Below are 21,198 nucleotides of genomic sequence, written 5' to 3'. Positions count from 1 at the left end.
CACATAAGCTCTTCTAGTCTCTGGCCAGTAGAGCTAAAAATGCTGCATGGATATGATAGGTAAATTAATTTTTCAAGTTCGTCTCCATTTCTGCATGGCGAATGCCCAACGATTTTTTAAAATTCTCTCTCTCTCTCTCTCTCTCTCTCTCTCTCTCTCTCTCTCTCTCTCTCTCTCTCTCTCTCTCTCTCTCTCCTAAAAACACTTTATTGATTTACATTATGCTTTCTGCAGTTTCTGGACTCAGAGCTTTTTTATTGTACACGTCACCCACTTTACTGGGTAACGGGGATTACAAAATCACAGCAGCAAAGACACGCGGAAAGTAATTTGAAGTTTGGCGGGAAATTACCTGTCTAACCAACCAAGACTTTCGCGTGCTGCACGGGGATGCTCTAACACATTTGGTAGACCGCCGTGTTCCAGTGACGAGGAAGGAAGGGTTGTGCCGGTACACAGAGCTTATCGGTAAGTGGATATTTTTGTAAAATATCAGCCCAAATTAATTAAGTTGACAAGCTACATTTATATGTAATATGGAGAGTGCATGGGGTCTACATGTAACGTGCAAATCGAGTCATTCGCTGCTTTTGATCAACACAGGTCACGCCCTTTTCACAGCATTCCATGTTTTGTGTAATTTATAAGTGGAAAAACGTGTGGTCACTGCAATGAAAAATTCCATGCTAGATACTTTTATTTAGTTTGTAGATGAGTGTAGCAAGATATACTCGGTGTAATATTTAATTTACATCAACAGGTAAAATATATAGATAACATTGTATGCACCTGTAGCATGTCAAATCTGGGGGTGTGGCAGAGAAATTAATGTAGGGTATTTTAAAAAAAAAACAACTGATTAAGCAGCTGAATGTTGTGCATGAGTTGCATGCTGTTGTGGATAAGTATAAAATGTTTCTTATACATGTGGAAACTTCTTATTAAGCTGCTTAATGAAAGAGTAGCATATTATCAGTATATCATAAGCTTAATGTTGGTAAGTTCAGGTAACACAGACCTGTATAAATTGATTGTATGCCCCTCCCCGTGACTCAGATTTTAGTGCCGGTATGACCAATGTCAATTTCACTGGGACAGGTATTACCGGTATGTATTTATGAATTACCTGTGTTTTTTCTGACATAAACATCGGTAACTGATCTAATGGGGAATTAAGATCCACACATATGAATGAATTTCTGTACGTTTATACGTTAAAGATTAAGGTGCCACCTTGGCATGAATATTTTTTTCAGAATAAAAATTATTGTAAATTTCCTAGATTATTTAAAATTATTTAGCATGCATGCAAATGAGTGTTGAATTAGTGATGAAATACGGGTTAATTGTTGATCAAATTAAAAGCTCTGAATCATAAAAGGTGCATGCAAAAATTTCTGCATTCAATGAAACAATTAATTGTAATTTTGTTACTAGAGCAGGTCCAGTCCAAAGACTATTTCTACCTACGTAGGTATTAATAGCTATGTAGGTATTTAAAGCTACCCAAAGTAGCTATTTTTACCTACTTTCTGCTTTACTTGCATTTTGTAGCCAAATGCAGGAACGGCGCAACATGGTGAGCACACAATTTCTTGATACAGTCACACTGATGATGAATATGACAAAAAATTGGCCAAAAAATGAAAACTTCGTATATTATCAATTTTGTATAGAAACTAATGTAAAATTGCCGATTTTGTAATCATTTTTTTGGCAAAATTTTTCTCGTATTCATCATTAGTGTGACCATATAAAAACTAAAATTTACCATGTTGCGCCGTTTGGTCTTTTGGTCGCAAAATGCAGAAATTATATAAAGTAGGTAAAAATAGCTACTTTTGGTAGCTTTAAATACCTAGGTAGCTATTAATAGCTACGTAGGTAGAAATAGTCTTTGGACTGGACCTGTAGAGTACAAAATTACAAACATTCCTTTCAACATTTGTTCTGTTAAGATTTAACACCCCTGAAATAATTGGATCCACATTTCAATCGGTGAAATAAACATGTTTCATCTCTCTGAGTAAACACATCCCCTATGTATACATTCCTCCATATTGCTCATAAAAAATTTCTGACTCATATGAAGTAAACCCTTGTCAAAATTCACTACACCTACACAATTTCCTTGTTGGCTAGCACTCAGGCAGGTAAGATTACCAAAGATCTCCCTTCATTGATAAATTTAATACCATTCATGAAAACTTTTAATTTTAACCTGACTGAATATTAAGTATGTCAGGGGTCTCAAGAATTCCAGAGAGGTACATTTATTTCTGAGTGTGTAGAATGTGTTGTAGAAGTCAGGCATCGTTGTGTTGGAATGTCAGTGAATTATCGATGCAGTAATTTGTTTATTGAGTTATAAGTAATTCATGCTTTGTGATTAATTCACTGTCCCAGGCTTAATAGCTAGATTTTGGGATTGTAGAAGTTGTGAGGTCTTAGTGGCCAGATGTCTGGTCGGTTCTGAGTAACGCGCACAGACAGCACACAGACGATTACACAGCTATAATTGTCAGTCAGAGTTTGTCTGGAGTGGCTCTTTCACATCTATATCGCTAATTATAGGTAGATAATCTATCATTGATGTGTACTGATACTGTAAACCAATTATTATACGACTAACCGCTAGAGAACTTATCTGCGACGATTTATTTCCGCGAAAGAGTAGTCACATTTTTTTTTATTTTCACGAGTATTTTTGAATCAAATTAAAATTCTATATCCGCTCATAAACTAGGTAAAATGGTAGCGTGAGGTCTGCTTACACATTATTCAAGACATTCTGTGCATTGCGTCCATTTAAAATCTTAATTTAAAATCCGCCCCTGAAGTGGGTAAAATGTTTACCATGAGTAGGGGCCTATACTTCATACGCATTCTCACAACGCTCAAACAAAAATCAGGAAAAAATCTAGGAGATTAAAATTGATTTAAAACTCTCAATTGAAAAGTGCCTCATACTTATTGGGTAATCGACGCTTTCTAAGATCTACATAGCCAAGGAGCAATTATTATAAATGGTTGGGACAGAGCAGGACTGGGCCATAATTAGCCGTAATTAACCAGGCTATCTCTGACTCGTTTGTAACAATAAATGAACAATAATAACACAAGCTGAAATGACTATTGACATTTTAATCATTTTTAGACAAATAGTTTTAGATTTGCCATTCGTTTTTATTTTTTCTGAATGTTTGTAATTAAATTTCAACTGCTTCTTGTACACTAACAGTAAAGTTCTTCCGTGATTACTTGAACCGTCGGGATCGGTATTGAAAAAAGGGCAAATAACTCTAAATAAATCATGATATGGGAATATAATGAACAACTGGTTCGCGACGATAAATATCCGCGAGCAGAGGTTACTCGCGCAACTCGCGGATATTTATCGCACGCGTATAATACTTGGTTTACAGTAACTAATTACTCGATAATCAGATTGTTTTTTAAAAGATAAATATACATGTGGCAATTATTTCTGTAAATGGATTACAAAGATTAATTTTATTCCCTTTTAACCTTATAGTTCGTTTTCAAACTCCTATGTTTATTTTTCCCTTACCAAATGCAGTATATTTGATAGTATGTATACAAACTGAAAGAATGCCAGGAATGCAGATGGTTTCCTCATCCTCTGTGTGTAGATAGAGCTATTAAAGAAAAGGATATAACACTCTAGTAAATTTGTGTTCATTTAAGTTTTCTTTGCTGTAAACATAATGAGTAAGATTTTAACAGATACAGCCGTGTCAGTGTAGAGAACATCTGACATATTGTGTCTTTTGTGCGAGCATGTTTTCTTTATCTTTTTTTTTTCATAAGAAAAGTTTCCACATGTTAATTTTTACTGCCTATAAATAGAAAGAATGCATGGAATGTTTTGTGAGAACATCTGAGGTTTTTAGTAACCTTGATAGATTTATAAAGTCTGAAGCAATATACCTCAGTATTCATTAAAACAATGCAGCAAACACAATCATTTAAACATCCATAATAATTTTCTTGCATTAACTTCATTATTTTTAATAACTTCAGCTGAAGTTAAAACTAAAGTTGTGTTAATCATGTCATATATTATTCAACATTTGCTGTCATGTACATATACATGAATTTTAATGCCAAATAAGTATACCCAACTGTTCAAAAGATGTAACGGAAAAATGAATACACTGTATGAATTATAATTAAACTCTCCACCCCCGACCCCACCCCAGCCCTTCGCACATCCCAGCAGCTCTTCTTAAAAATGTCAAATTCAAGATAATTGTTTCATTGTTTCTTCTCGGGAAAAAAATGAATTTTTTTATTTCCTGTGATCTTTTATGATAGAAATTAACTTCCTGGATGTAGATCGACTTCATTTCCTGGCTTTATTCCGTAGCAAGACCATTTAAATATTTTTATCTTTCTTATCATTATACATGTATAATTATGACAAATAAGAAATAAACAAACTGTCTTCTTGTGAGACCTTAATTAAAATCTCCTGCCCCCCCCCCTCCACCCTGGGTTCACCCTGGATCCACTAATAGTAGGTCCATCGTCTAGTTCAAAATAATCGAAATAAATGAATTGTCTGTGTGTTTCTGAATCCTTTACGTATATACGAGGGGCATTTCAAAAGTTCTGGCAACTGTTTAAAAAAAATTTAACCGTTTTACGGAAATTATTGAGTTTGATATCATTGGAAAGATCAGAAAAATATACACATATTGTGACGTCATCTTATAATTTTTATGACGTAATAACTCCGAAAATGACGTCAGAATATAGAATGTTTAGCGTACTGAAAAGTTGCGTTTTTATCCACATGAGACGATCGTAAAAGTGCTGCCAAAAGCTTATTTGAAAAAATATTTCAAAGAAAATTTTAATTTGCAAAGAGGTAGCGTAGGACTATGATACTGTTTATCAACAATTCCATTATTCATTGTATGGTTTGTTTACGAGCACGGTTTATGTCCAGTTATGCTATCATAAACATTCATTTGAGATTTTTATTTACATGATACGGTTGGATTTTCCGTCTCTTTTATAGCTCTCCATTGCTTGAAATAAAACATGTCCTGTATTAAACTGAAGTATATCAATGTAGTTTTCATTAAATATATTTTGAGTAAAAGGACTCTTCCCGTTTACGAATAAAATGTACAGTGTACTAAATCTTGCTCCTGACTTGTTTCCGTGCGTATTTATTCATATTAATTCAACTTCGGCGCCCCTGAACTCACTATTGCTTTTGACTTTTGAATCCAAAAAATGAATATAAGTTACACAGACATGCAAAATCTAATTTATTTTCCATGCATAAAAATTTGCGAATATGTGGAGGTATGGTGGGGTTATTACTGCGCCGCCGCCATTTTGGATTTTACGAGAAAATATGGGGCACACTAAACTTAACTTCTCTAGAGCCTTCATTGATCCCACAAATCTGGTTAAAACACCTGACGAATTTATGCCATTGAATTTTGTAACACAATCGCCTATTTTTCTTTGCTTGTCAACTTTGTCTTTTTCTCACAGTTAGGTCTTTTTTACGCAAAAGTTTGAGCGAGATTCGATAAAAACATGCAATGTTTGACACTCGTTAAAACCATTTCAGAACAAGAAGATCTCCGAAATAGAACACCATATGATTAATTGTAGTCTATATAAACATTCCACCAACTGGCATTTGCGTCCGTTAGATTGCGTCCGAGTAATGAGCAAAAGTTGTCCATAGAATTTTAATTTGATCAATTTGTGTCTTTTGTTACGTCATTTTTATGGTCAGTATGCTAAACATTCTATATTCTGACGTCATTTTCGGAGTTATTACGTCATAAAAATTATAATTTGACATCATAATATGTGTATATTTTTCTGATCTTTCCAATGATATCACACTCAGTAATTTCCGTAAAACGGTTAAATATTTATTAAACAGTAGCCAGAACTTTTGAAATGCCCCTCGTAAGAACATAATAATGGGGTTTATCCAATATGGATAAACCTGGTTATTTCGTGCAGCTTAATGTTTTACATGCAAAGATAGATAACTCTTAGTTTCTTAACATTGAACGTCATAAATCATCGGGCTCGGTGCTTAAAAAATTCTTGATATTTCTTGTATGCGCATGTCTTCTAGAATATTCCTTTTGAATCTGTAAATTGAACGAAGCAGACGCAAAGATTTTTTAAAAGAATTAATCGATCATCATCTGCTGATTTATTGTCAAATACAAGTAAATATGTTACGTGTATCAAGAGCTTCGAAGGCCAGAAGACCTTATTTCAGAGAAATCGCAAGAAGTTCCGTATCCAGACCTAAACCATAGAGAAGGCCTAGCTGTAGAACTCATGCAGTTCTGAACATGATGTCGCCATTGTCGAGCAGGCACCTGACTCAGAGTCACTGTAACTTCCTTAGTTTACCTGTTACCTGCTAATCCAGCTCAACATAATCGAGGTACAGTTTAATTTGACCCAAATCCTTTTATTAATTATCATATTTTTAATTTTTACGAATTTCCATACAATGCAACATTCAAATGACGTCATATTTGTTATCAAGGGGAACCCTATGCATGTTTTTCACAAAATATGACACCTTTTTTCCACCATTGCTATTTGCCAAAACTAATATCGAGTGTTTTGTGTATTTCTGCACATTTGGGAATTTGCCTAAATCTAATGCACGTGTATCCGTCGTGGTTTAAACCAGAATTACAAACTTGCTTTAAAAAACCAAGACCCTGCATAAATAGTCTATAAACTATCCATCTAGGCTTCACATAGTAATAATTTGGGATTTCCATCGTTCGTTATGTTTTCTACGGTGATCTAGTAATGCCATTTTTATATAATTTTCAATGAAAATATCGGGGTTTGTTAATAAAAAAAAAAAAAAAAAAAATCGTCCCATTACATGTACATAAACATTTAATTTCTTTAAATATACACTAAATTATACATGTACATAGAATTAATTTTTTAATAATGAATTAATCGAATAATTAAACGTTTAACAATATTTTGTTTTTCTAAACGACTCCCAAAATGATTAAATAAATAAATAAAAATAAGGTATTCTAGACTTATTGATTTGTAATTAATATTAATTTTATTTCTTGGGAATTTTAATTGTAGGACACGTCACACCATTTCCTAGTCGTGTATGGCAGGAATAATCTATAAGATTAATGCACTTCAATTTTATTTAGATAGTTCAATGGTTGGTTACGTGTGGTGTTTAGTAAACATTGGTCTTGCCCACATTGACCGTTGACTGGCCTGAGGAGTAATGCAGGGATATCGCCTTCCTAGAAATTGTATCTGTTGTACTAAGGATTATGATCTGGGCTGAAAGTTTAAATTAAATTTAAAAAAAAAACAAAAAAAAAAAAAACAACAACTTCATGGATAATTTTTCTTTGGTTTATAGCAATTTAATCACAAATCATCCAAAAAAAGAATTATGGCATTAGTCGGGATGTTAGTTATGCAGATTTTTTAAGTTTAATGTACATTTAAAAGCAACATATACAAGGTATATTATAAAATAATGATAATAAATAAATTCCATATACTATTTCTCGGTTTATGTGGACCAGGTTTCATTACAGTACCTTTTCCCTCCATGTACATGTACCTATTCAGTTTTGCATCTAACTATTTAGGAGCCAGCTGTAGCCAGTCTCCTTCAAACTGGTGTATCTCAAAATACAGAAAGCAAAAGTCTTTTTTTCAATTTCAGGCAACAGGTATCATTTCAGCAGATCTGGTCCCCTCCTTTTGATCATATGATTAATCTTGTAGCATATATATGTCAGAGTATTATGGCTTTTCTACCGTCAAATGTTATTTATCAGGAATCAGTTTTGTCATCAACTTGCATGGTTGACAGAATCCAATCGATTCATTTATTATTAATAAGATATGGGTTGGTTACAAGAGATGTAACTAATGCGTCTCAGGATATAAGAAAACTATTATATTACCTATGTTGGATAACATTGTCAGTGTTTTGCCAGATTTGTGTTCTGATTTTGAAGCTGCTTTATTTAAGTCTGCTTTTACATGATTTTGAAGCTGCTTTATTTAAGTTTGCTTTTACATGATTTTGAAGCGGCTTTATTTAAGTCTGCTTTTACATGAGCTTTCTTTGCATTACTAAAAGTGAGTAAAATAGTGGCTTTGGGTATCAAGCATATATAATTATGTTCCCCAAACGAAGTTGGGGAACATATTGTTTTTACTCTGTTTCTTATTATTATTATTCTTATTATTATTATTATTATTTTTCTTCCTGGGAAAATCTTTTCCGCGAGTGATCTTGTAAACTACACATCCGACTTAGGTGAAACCTTTTTAGGGTAAGTAGGCATGTTATGTAGATTTGCGGAATCAAGGTCATTTTGCGCGCACGTGCTTGCAAGAGCGCGCACGTGCAAAACTTAAAATGACCAATATATAATGGATATAACCGCAACTTTTCTATTTTGTGACGAAATATTTTGAAACTTATAATGTAAGGATATATTAGTAGTATGCACAAGATGACATGGTCAAAATAGCAAGATCGCATGCGCATGCACGTGCACTTCGCTTTGATTGGCTGAAACTAAAGTCTCAATATCTTTTTTGTTTTTTGATAAAATCATTTGAAATTTCGAACATAGTCATACATTAGGGAGATCTACAGCCTGTAATATAAGATTTATCATGAAAGCATGTGCATGCACATGTGCTTGCAAGAGCTCGCACGTGCAACACGATAAATGTCCAATATAATTGATACAGACATAACTATTTAAATTATTGATGAAATGCTTTGAAATTCATATTACAAGTATATATTAGAAGGAAAGACAAAATGACATGGTCAAAAAAGTAAGATCTCACGCGCATGCACGTGCGCTTCGCTCTGATTGGCTGAAACTAAAGTCTCAATATCTTTTTTGTTTCCTGTCATAATCCTTTGAAATTTTGAACATAGACCTACATTATGAAGATCTACAGCGTGATATATAAAAATTTTCATGAAAGCATGCGCATGCCCGCGTGCTGCAATCTGATTGGCTGAAACTTTAAATGGCTATATCTCCTTTGTTTTTTGACGAAATGCTTTGAAATTTAAAACATAGTCATGCATTAGGATATACTACAATATGATGTAGAAAAAAATCATGAAATCATGCGCATGCACGTGTGCTGCAATCTGATTGGCCTAAACTTGAAATGGCTATAACTCCCTTGTTTTTCAACCAAACACAATGGGATTTAGAATATAGATAGATATAAGGGACTCCTACAAGAAGGTATGGTCATCATGCACGTGTACGCACGTACGTGCATATGGAACGAGTGAAATGAAAAATACGTTTGAAAGAGTGATTTTTCATACTTTTGGACTGAATGCTTTAATATATTGTATATTAAGATATGTAGATAGTGTAGACAAGATGATATGATCATAACGCACATGCATTCACATGCGCACGGGTGCAATGCTAAAATTTGAATATAATCGGTATTCTTCTGAGAAAACGTTGTTAAAGTCAAAAATGCACAGAGTTTGTCTTATTTAATGAAGCTTACAGGGAATATGGCACCAAAGAGGAGTTGGGGAGCGTTTGGGGAACATCTGTAACGGTTCCCGTTACAATTAGCACTAGTTGTCTCTTGTGATACCATTCAAGTTTTTTGTTACAACATTTTAGACTGGCCAAACTGGTTCGGGAACATGTTTGCATTTTGAAAAATATTACAATATGATTGTTTCAATCTTTGCAGAATTTTGCTGTATTATGTACAAATATTGATAGGGTGTCTCAATTTTCACATTTAAACTCAAAACCCTTATCCCAATATCAGTTTCCGTCCATCTTAAGGTATTCAATGTATAATGAAGGGATTTTCGACAATTTTAGATAAAGATAAAAGTGAAATGAACCAAAATTCGCTAGACTAATAACATGTACAGAGACGGTCATTTTGCACATTGAAAGTTTCTAAGAGTTACCTGGCCTTGATTAAAAAAAAAAAAAAAAAAAAAAAAAATTATTTATCTAAATTTCTTCGGTATTATTTACTTTATATCATATTTTAATAAACAAACAAACGCATATTTTCATCAAGAGATAATACTCGGATTAGTTTGAAATTCAGATTACTTCTTAAAATATCTTTCAAACACATATGCGCTGTCCATAGACTTTAATATTAAAATCAAGGTGCAATTAATTGGTTAGTAATCAACATGTAAATTCCTTGTTGGAACATTTTTGTTTGACAACATCTTCAAATTATGACTAAAATATTGCCGACTAGGCGTAGAACAATAAAAATTAATCAATCAAAATATTTTGCTACCATGATTTAAAATATTGGACTATTTATTTCGTAGGTACAAAATATGGTCGTTATACATTGTATAAACTTTAAACAAAGCTTTGCAGTTTTTTTGAATATTCAGTCAACTGAAGTTAAGACGTACTGATTTTTCACATTGGGGTTGCAACCCTCTTGTATACAAAAGTGTTTACAAAGGAAAATATTACGCAGATCGGAAGGTGGCAGTTGGGCGCCAGGGCTGTGTATTGAGCAAAATTGAAAAAAAAATTAGATACGATACGATACAATAATTTTTTTTCTAAAGATATATGCGATATATTGGATTCTATTACAAGTCAATCATAAACGACTTATAAATCATTTAACGTATGAATTTCATAAAAATTAAGTGTTTCATTGTCATTACAACTTACACCTCAAATTAAAACTTTTAATGACTATCAAATCAAAACTTTTAATGACTGTAAAATCAACATTTTAAATTAAAATTGTCTATGCTTTAGTAATAATTCTAAAAACTGTGTTATTGCCTTAAAAAATTGAATGATTATTTAACAGATTTAATTAGTGAAATATGATCTTTGGTGATTGAATGAAGTTCCAATCTTTTTAACAGAATTAGACGAAAAAATGCCTGTCCGATACGTATTGGAAGTAAATTTTCGATACGATATGTTTCTTGTATATTGATACGTATCGATAAATTGATAAAACCCTACAGTCAGCAGCCTACAAATCTTACATAAGACCATTGTTATAAATTTACCTTCTGTTTATATATATGTTTTATATTATGACACAACTTTGCAATTCAAATATTGCTTTGACATTTACTTAGTATTCCCACAAACTTTTATTACATATATGGTCACATATTTTGCCTCAAAATAATTGATAAATTGCCTTGCAAATTTAGAATGACAGAAGTGTAGACATAGGATTAATAGTGCATGTGCTACATTTGTGGTAAGTAAGTTTAAGGGTCGTGGTGCATCAATCAGTTATCCACATATTAGGACGCATTGCAAGGGAGATACTGGAGTTTTTCAGATTTGGAAAAAAAAAAATTTATTTATACTTTGAGAAATGATATCAATTGTGTAATTTTGTTTTGTGAACATTTCTGCGATGCTTGTCATGAGCCCCATTGTGTGCGAGTTGCACATTTATCATTTTCAATGCAATTTGCATTAATTTTCAAATTTCAATCTTAAGGCGCAATTTGTGCCTTTCACTTACCAATTTGGTTATTTGGTGCGATTTGTACCTAATTTGTGCACGATTTGTGCTTTTATTGTTGATCTGGGTGCCAATTTTAGTTTGAGACGGATGGGTCATGCGACTATGTCCCTTGACCCATTTGGCTTAATACATATATTTTGGTACGATTTGTACCTAATTTGTGCACGATTTGTGCTGTTGTTACTTTGGGCCGCAAAATTGCCGCCCCAATTTTAGTTTGTGGCGGATGGGTCACGTGACTTTGTCCCTTGACCCATTTGGCATAATTTTGCAAAGAATGCTGTCTCCGGGGGGTACTGTTTTTTCCAGACTCCTTGGATCAAGGTGGTATTTCTCTTGCTCATCATCTATATTCATTTACCTATGCTGCCATATAATCATAATGATCGGCGCATACATTGTGTTATATCTAATTTATTATTAAATGGCCATGACAAGCACGCCAAAACAAATAAAGTCTTCTTTCTATTGACTGTATTTTCAGACTTCGTAAACCTTTTACTGGGGTTAATCTGATCAAGTTTGTTTCTGTTATTGTCTTGGTCCAATGTCACGAAATAATGGGGTTTATCCAATATGGATAAACCTGGTTATTTCGTGCAGCTTAATGTTTTACATGCAAAGATAGATAACTCTTAGTTTCTTAACATTGAACGTCATAAATCATCGGGCTCGGTGCTTAAAAAATTCTTGATATTTCTTGTATGCGCATGTCTTCTAGAATATTCCTTTTGAATCTGTAAATTGAACGAAGCAGACGCAAAGATTTTTTAAAACCCACCCTCCCTCCCCTTAATTTTATATTTTATCCCCCTTTAGCACCTCTGCCATTCTTCTAATGCATTTTCATTACAACTGTTTTTTTTTTCCGGTTGTTTTTTCGTTTTCTTTTAATTTCTCGTTTCAGCGTCATGGCATGGATCGAATCTTGAATAGGATCCACCAGCTTGTTGATGTGCTTTGCGGACCTTCGATGTTGATGTGCTTTGCGGACCTTCAATGTTCCAGTTGCGTGTGGCTATTGACTTTGTTAGGCATAATTTTGCAAAGAATGCTGTCTCCGGGGGGTACTGTTTTTTCCAGACTCCTTGGATCAAGGTGGTATTTCTCTTGCTCATCATCTATATTCATTTACCTATGCTGCCATATAATCATAATGATCGGCGCATACATTGTGTTATATCTAATTTATTATTAAATGGCCATGACAAGCACGCCAAAACAAATAAAGTCTTCTTTCTATTGACTGTATTTTCAGACTTCGTAAACCTTTTACTGGGGTTAATCTGATCAAGTTTGTTTCTGTTATTGTCTTGGTCCAATGTCACGAAATAACTGTAACAGTACATACTGTATGAATTAATTACTGGTAATTGTTTTTAGAACCTGAGTACATATGTGCTAGCTGTTACAGTATGAATAATTAAATTCTAATCAAGATTGTTGAGAAGTCACAGGTCACAGTCAAATGTGAAGAAAATAGAGCAGTTCATGCAAACCATTCATAAAAAAAGTGACAATTAAATGCCAAGATCAATCAGCAAATGTATGATTATCAACTTGATGGTTCATATAACAGTTTTCAGAAAGATTGATGGTTTGAGAGGTTGAGTAATATTTAGCCTTCAGATACACACAGGGCGCCATGGTACATTATGATCTAGTTATCTAAAGGTGCATTCAGTATCCCAGCATCTTCAGAGTTTTACTCGGGCATCAGTCATGATCGGAAGAATTTCTCAAGGCCTTGTTGACTTATCTGATAATGTACAGTTTCTGCTGTGTTGTATGTAGAATATAAATATAAACAGTTCTATACACCATTACAACAACAGTTTTAATTAAGAGTCGGATATAACTTATTCAGTGTGAAGATTAAATTTTTTTTATCTGTGTTTTAGTTTCATTAAGACCTTTAATTAAGTTAAGGGTGGTAGCCCAAAAGTTGATATTAATTCTTGATTACATTTAATTAAAGATGATGTACATTCTTAAAATAAAATTTATAATGATCGATTCAAGTTCTAAATTTAAGTGCAGCCAACTGAATGTAAGACCAATACATTGCTCATATTTTAAAGATGATTTAGTTGTTATTTTTTTATTCCCCCATATTCAAAGATTCTGTGGGTTATAGTTTCTGCCCTGTTCGTCCGTCTGTCTGTTTAGCTGCAAAAACAGAGAATCTGCAAAAAAAAAAAAGAATTTCCCAAACTCTAACAGGCAGGCCATAACTTTTGAACAGTTGGTTATAGGGGTTTCATGCTTCACATGTTTTCACCTGGCTATGAATTTTGAATATATAGTCAGTGCTTGGGCTTTCATACTTCAAAAGTGCATGTATTCATTGAGAGAAGTCCTACTTTTTGGGTAACATTTTTTCATCTCTTGACCTTGGAGTTTGATTTGAAACAAACCTTCACCAAAAGTTAACCATGTGGGGGCATCATTGTTTCATAAACACCTTTTTTTATCCCCCCCAGCTTTAAAAACAAGAGGGTATATTGTGAACAGGATGTCCATCTGTCTGTTACGCTTTGGGGTACCCATCGCTTGTCTGTAAGTCCTCCTATACCACTGAATGAAATTTAATGAGACTTTAACAGAATCTTTGTTACACATAGTGCCATTGTGCACCTTCTATTTTACTTTTGGACCAGAAACTTCTTCCGGGTCTCCCAGAGCAAAACATAGACTAAATTGCCATTATAACTATATGGGAGGTGGGGGGGGGGGGTTATCATTTAGTGAGCTCACTGCTCTGTTTGTAATAGTGAGATAGTGCAAGCTCAGTTCCTTCATCACACAATGCTACTTTTATTTGAGATTCATATTTAACTTGACCAGTAATATTTCCAGCCAGAAGCTGAGCCTTTTGAAAACATTTCAAACATTCCAAGACAGTTGTTCTATTAAAAGACAGTTGTTCTATTAAGCAAAATGTTAATTCAATATATCTCATATTCCTGAAATGGCCAAATGTAAGACATACAATATATACAATATGTACTCAGGGTTAATTAACTTGAGTTTAAATAATTTGGATGCTTTAGTAATTAAATCAGTGTTTCAGTAAAAAGTGCAGAGTCGAGTTTTTTGTTATCAGACTTTGAAGTAAGCTTGATCGAGCCCTCCACATTTATCGGCTCTGAATCATCCCTAACAGCTGCCGTCCGTGCTGTGGGCAAATCTCTTTGTTGTCTGTTTGGCAAATCTATATAATATATCTACTTTTTCCTCTTGTTGTATAGTTGTAAAATTATTTATTCTGCAGTATGTTTGCATGCATTCAGTGAATTTTATTTTTCTAGATCTTAATGAATTAGTGACGATGACTCTAACTAAAGCCATCTACTTATAATTATTTATTCTATATATGGACAAGAAAGAGTTTGAAAAAAGAAAAATTGCATTGTATTTCATTCTTTCATGAATATCACATGAGTTCCCCTACCCTCCTTTCCTTCCTAAAAGTATTGCAGCAGGAGGCATCTGCTTGTACAATATCTTTAACTAAACCATGGGCATCACATGAAAAACTAGAGGTACTGTGAGCAATGAGCTCACTAAATGATACCCCCACCTCCCGTACAAATATAATGGCATGTTTTTATATGAGAAACCCAAAATATGTGTCAGATCAAAAAGTAAAATAGGAGGTACACAATGACATTATGTAATAAAGATTCTGTGAAAGTTTCATTAAATTTCATTCAGTGGTATGGGAGGAATTGCGGATAAGAGATGTCTGCTGTACCCCAGAGCATAACAGACGGACAGACAGATGGACAGACATACCAATTACTATATACCCTCCAGCTCTTCAAGCGGTGGGAATAATAAAGAGTGTAGGTGCCAGACAACTGTATAGGATATAGGATACCCATTATGTTAACATATCATGTAAGTGACAATTGTTTGATAATATTGTCAATAATGACAAAGATGTACAATTGCATAATAATTGTTTGATGCTATATAGCTTTTAGATGTGGCAAAGTTTATGGGAATTTATACTCGAAATAACTTTTTATAATTTCTTTTTATATGAGATATATATGTTTCAGAAGTCGGGATGCAAGGCGACTGCTTCATTTCATACAATTTGGATGGAGACACATTGAGTAGCTAAAATAACACTGGGTTTAACTGTTTCTGACTATGAATTTTTGTAATCGGATTAGGAATTTACTTAATTACTGCTTACATTTGAATATTGAAATTATTCTTTTACCATGGAACATCTTGATAATCTTTTTATACCCCCCGCTTGAAAAGCGGGATAGTATATAGTAATCGGTATGTCCGTCTGTCTGTCCGTTTGTTACGCTTTGGGGTACCCATCTCTTATCCGCAACTCCTCTCATCTCACTGAATGAATTGGATGAAACTTTCACAGAATCTTTATTACGTATTGCCATTGTGCACCTCCTATTTTAATGTTTGATCTGACACATATTTTGGGTTTCCCATAGCAAAACATGAACGCTGCCATTATATTCATATGGGAGACAGGGGGTATCATTTAGTGAGCTCATTGCTCACAGTACCTCTAGTTTTTAGCTCACCTGAGCCAAAGGCTCAAGTGAGCTTTTCTGATCAAAATTTGTCCATTGTCTGTCATTGTAGTCATTGTTGTCATCGTTGTCATTAACTTTTCACATTTTCATCTTCTTCTCAAGAACCACTGGGTCAATTTCAACCAAACTTGCCACAAAGTATCCTTGGGTAAAGGGGATTCAAGTTTGTTCAAATGAAAAGCCAAGCCCTCTTCCAAGGGGAGATAATTATGAATTAATGAAAAATTAATGGCATAGTTTAAAAATCTTCTTCTCTTGAACCATTGGGCCAGGAAAAATGAAACTCATGTGGAAGCATTCTCAGGTAGTTTAGATTCAAGTTTGTTCAAATCATGACCCCTGGGGGTAGGGTGGGGCAACAATGGGGTATCAAAGTTTAACATAGGAATACATAGGAAAAATCTTTAAAAATCTTCTTCTCCAGAACCAGTGGGCCAGGAAAGATGAAACTCATGTGGAACCATCCTCAGGTAGCGAAGATTCAAATTTGTTCAAATCATGACCCCTGGGGGTAGGGTGGGGCCATAATGGGGTATCAAAGTTTAACATAGAAATACATTGGGAATATCTTTAAAATTCTTCTTCTCAAGAAGCAAAGCCATGATTGGTTTTTAGCTCACCTGAGCCGAAGGCTCAAGTGAGCTTTTCTGATCACATTTTGTCCGTCGTCCGTCCGTCTGTCTGTCTGTCCGTCCGTCTGTCTGTCCGTCTGTAAACTTTTCACATTTTCGACTTCTTCTCAAGAACCACTGGGCCAATTTTGACCAAACTTAGTACAAAGCATCCTTGGGTGAAGGGGAATTTAAATTGTTAAAATGAAGGGACATATCCCCTCGCAAGGGGAGATAATCAAGAAAAGACAAAAATAGGGTTGGGTCATTAAAAAATCTTCTTCTCAAGAACCACTGGGCCAGTAAAGCTGAAACTTATGTGGAAGCATCCTGGGGTAGTGTAGATTCTAAATTGTTCAAATCATGACCCCCGGGGGAAGGGCGGGGCCACAATGGGGAATCAAAGTTTTATATAGAAATATATAGGAAAAATCTTTGAAAATCTTCTTCTTTGAAGAACCACTGGGCCAGAAAAGCTGAAACTTATGTGGAAGCATCCTGGTATAGTGTAGATTCTTTTTTAAATTGTTCACATCATGACCCCCGGGGGAAGGGCGGGGCCACAATGGGGAATCAAAAGTTTCATATAGAAATATATAGGAAAAATCTTTGAAAATCTTCTTCTCAAGAACCACTGGGCCAGTAAAGCTGAAACTTATGTGGAAGCATCCTGGTATAATGTAGATTCTAAATTGTTCACATCATGACCCCCGGGGGAAGGGCGGGGCCACAATGGGGTATCAAAGTTTTACATAGAAAGATATAGGAAAAATCTTTGAAAATCTTCTTCTCAATAACCACTGGGCCAGAAAAGCTGAACCTTATGTGGAAGCATCCTGATATAATGTAGATTCTAAATTGTTCAAATCATGTCCCCCCTGGGGGAAGGGCGAGTGCCACAATGGGGAATGCCCTGTTTTATATAGAAATATATAGGAAAAATCTTTGAAAATCTTCTTCTCAAGAACCACTGGGCCAGAAAAGCTGAAACTTATATGGAAGCATCCTGGTATAATGTAGATTCTGAATTGTTCAAATAATGACAACCAGGGGAAGGGCGGGGCCACAATGGGGAATCAAAGTTTTATATAGAAATATATAGGAAAAATCTTTGAAAATCTTCTCAAGAACCACTGGGCCAGAAAAGCTGAAACTTATTTGGAAGCACCCTGGTATAGTGTATATACTAAATTGTTCAAATCATGACCCCCGGGGGAAGGGCGGGGCCACAATGGGGAATCAAAGTTTTATATAGAAATATATAGGAAAAATCTTTGAAAATCTTCTTCTCAAGAACCACTGGGCCAGAAAAGCTGAAACTTATGTGGAAGCATCCTGGTATAGTGTAGATTCTAAATTGTTATACATCATGACCCCCGGGGGAAGGGCGGGGCCACAATGGGGAATCAAAGTTTTATATAGAAGTATATAGGAAAAATCTTTGAAAATCTTCTTCTCAAGAACCACTGGGCCAAAAAAGCTGAAACATATGTGCCCATGGAAGGATCATGGGGTAGTGTAGATTTCAAAATGTCTAAATTATGATCAGTGGGGTAGGGTGGGGATGCATCATGTATAACTAGGGGGAAATCTGGTAAAGAATAGAATGGTCAAAGCTTCTCAGGTGAGCGATGTGGCCCATGGGCCTCTTGTTACTTTTTTTTAGACAGTTGCTCAGGTGAGCAATTGCCCAGGTGAGTGATGTGGCCCCTGGGCCTCTTGTTGTTGTTGTTGAGTTTTTAAACTTGCATCACATTATGAATATTTTAGTGATGAGCAAGATCACTGTATTTAACGTGATTGAATTGGAGGTATTTCATCTTCATGAATCATTCTGACTTTGTATGTAATTTGGGAGGAGTCTGTTGTGACAATATGTTGGAGGAGTCAAATTTCAATCAATCATTGGTTCTTATGGCTGTTTATGGCCCATTGCAGGGTTAAGACCAAGGCTAAATGTATAGATCTATCCATCAGTATTGTAATTGGTATAATAACTAGGCAACTGAAAGTTCCTTTTAATCAAACATATAGATATGTAAACACATAACATATTAGTCTTTGAAAAGGACTAGAGTCCTACATTTCTGATTTGACTTCAAGGTTATCCCCAGGCAGAATCTATAAGATCAAATCTGATCAATAATACCTACATTTGTTCTTAGATTATATGTCAAATGGTGAAAATGATGTGAGATTTGGGAGACAGTTTTAACTTCTGTAATATATAATGGCCATTGACACCATTAGGAATGTTGCATGGTGCAATATGCATGTATGTTTGAGTCACCAAAAGCTGCTGATGCAGCAGACGTGTGTTTTCTTGTGATGGGCTGATTGCCACCTTAAACTGTGCTCACCGATTCAAACACAAATATATAAATGCGTTTCTCTTAGAAGCCCACTAATGCAACCCTGTTTTATAAATTCTTCCTCAGCTACAGGAAAATATTTCATGTAGGCAGAGTTAGTGCTTCATTACCAGTGTTTCAAATTTCATTCTTTTTTTTCAGATTATTGGATTTTTAGGTTACGTGGGTTTCACTGTTCGAAGTTAAATTATCTCAAGCAAAATGGCAGGTAAGACTTTGTTACAATATACTGAATTTGTAGATAAATTGAAGTATATTCAAATTAACGAGGCCAAGTCTAATTATTAAAATCTGCCCTAGGGATTTTGATAATTTTTCGTTTTTTAATTTTTACTGCAATATTTTTTTGTTTTGATAAGATAAAAAAATCGAATGTTTCCCATCACGGTTTCTTAAGGGGGCATCTCAAAAGTTGTTAAATTTTACTATTGGACCCTATGGGAATTTGTTGGAAAAGGGCCAAATTATCACATTTTTTCGACATTTTTTGTATTTCTGCCCTAGAGATTTCCTTTTCAGTGAAGAAGATGAAAGTTAATGTGAAAACTCGCCATATTATGAAATTTCAGAAAAATTGACTATCTAGGTTGCTCTAGGGATTAATTACAACCTTTATTTTTTTGATACCCAATACCTCTAAAATGGCTATATTACGGTATAAATACATATCAGTGCAGATGAATTTTTTTGTAAAAAAAAAATAGCAATATTAAATTGCTAGTATGTTTCTTTTGATGTTCTGTCATCAGTTTTTAGTATAATATCCATAGACGTCTTGAATACTCAAGCAAGTTATGTGGTCATGCATTAATTGCTTAATTACAGCACTGAGAACAGTGACGTCGTGTCAAAGCCATTTGCAGCACTTTCCTAATTATTGTCGTAAAATCATATTTTGAGACCAGTAGGCATTTCAGATAATGTTAATTTTATACTAAAATCACAATATTTGCGAAAAGGCGTACTGTCGCACATATGACTGCATGAAATTAAGAAGCTGCGCAACTGGGTATTAATGGTATTCATGAATCATAAAGCACCTGTCCATGCAAAAAGCAGCGTAATATATTAAAGTCTTTATTTTTAAGCACACATAGAATATGTAGAATGTGTATAATTTACACAAATGATCATGATAATACGTCTGTAAGATCTTATCTTCATAACAAGTATTCTTTATATAAAGCTGTAGAGAATTTGACTGTTATATAGATAATAGTCATGAATGCATTAATTATTACAACAATCTTCCTAATGGTAATTTTATTTTATATTCCATCTACCATGACAGATAAGTGGGAGAGGAATATCTAAGTTTTTGGAACTTGTGTCCAATCCCTTTGACATATTATCAGTAAAATATGTTCAAAACAAAACGGAGAAGTGGGGGGTCAGTTCTTGTCAGACTGTCTGAATTGTGGTGGGATTTATTATCATACAGGTCAATGTCGTGTATATATTTTGCAGAACACATTCATAGTTCAATCCATACCCAGATACCTGTAAGCCTTAATTATACCTCCCACAACAAAGTTTGGGAGGATACAGGAATAACATTGTCTGTTCATCTGTTTAGCTGTCCTCTGTACATCGAATCTTTTCTAGGCTATAACTTTGTAATAGAGAATCAATGGAAGTTTATTTTTAGTACATGCAGAGATAGCTTATCCATGTGTTTGTCTGGACTTGACTCAGGTCACTTTGCAAGTTCAAGGCTACTGGCAGAAAAAAGTAAAATTTTTGTCTAAAACTTTGAAATAATAAATCACTTGGTAGCAAGATTGGGTTATAACCTTGACTTCAAGTTCAAGGTCACTTGTTTAAAAAGTGTAAAATTTATAAGAGCAAGGTTTATGATTTTCTAGCATGGAAAGATTATTTGTCCATATTTCATTAAAAGATTACTCAATTTTAAGGTCACTTTTACAAATTTTGAACTAGCACTTTTAAGAGTAGGGGGAGGGGGAGGATATTTTAATTTTTTAGATCACCTGTAGATACCTGCAAGTTTGAGCTGGTTGAATGAACTGATTTACCTAGAAATGA

At 34.3% G+C, this 21,198-nt stretch overlaps 1 protein-coding gene across 5 annotated transcripts in view; it reads left to right on the top strand.

The window, feature by feature from the left end:
• Positions 1–358: 358 nt before the first annotated feature.
• LOC134278429 (gelsolin-like protein 2) overlaps positions 359–21,198 on the top strand; it is a 34,225-nt gene continuing 13,385 nt past the window's right edge. For 3 of the 5 annotated variants that reach the window (XM_062760743.1, XM_062760746.1, XM_062760742.1), the window contains exon 1: positions 19,198–19,360. In XM_062760743.1, coding sequence (XP_062616727.1) covers positions 19,354–19,360 — 7 coding nt within the window. In that variant the 5' untranslated portion in view covers positions 19,198–19,353. Of the gene's footprint in view, positions 469–2,060; positions 2,154–19,197; positions 19,361–21,198 lie in introns of those variants that run through there. The other 2 variants (XM_062760744.1, XM_062760745.1) reach the window with 2 other exon arrangements.

Source organism: Saccostrea cucullata, unplaced genomic scaffold (genome assembly GCF_032062105.1).
Source record: "Saccostrea cucullata isolate Sc308-1 unplaced genomic scaffold, CSIRO_AGI_Scuc_v1 ctg414, whole genome shotgun sequence".
In the NCBI taxonomy this organism is placed as follows: Eukaryota; Metazoa; Mollusca; class Bivalvia; order Ostreida; family Ostreidae; genus Saccostrea; species Saccostrea cuccullata.
The sequence above is the reverse complement of the archived record's forward strand: the minus strand, read 5'-3'. Positions and strand labels throughout refer to the sequence as shown.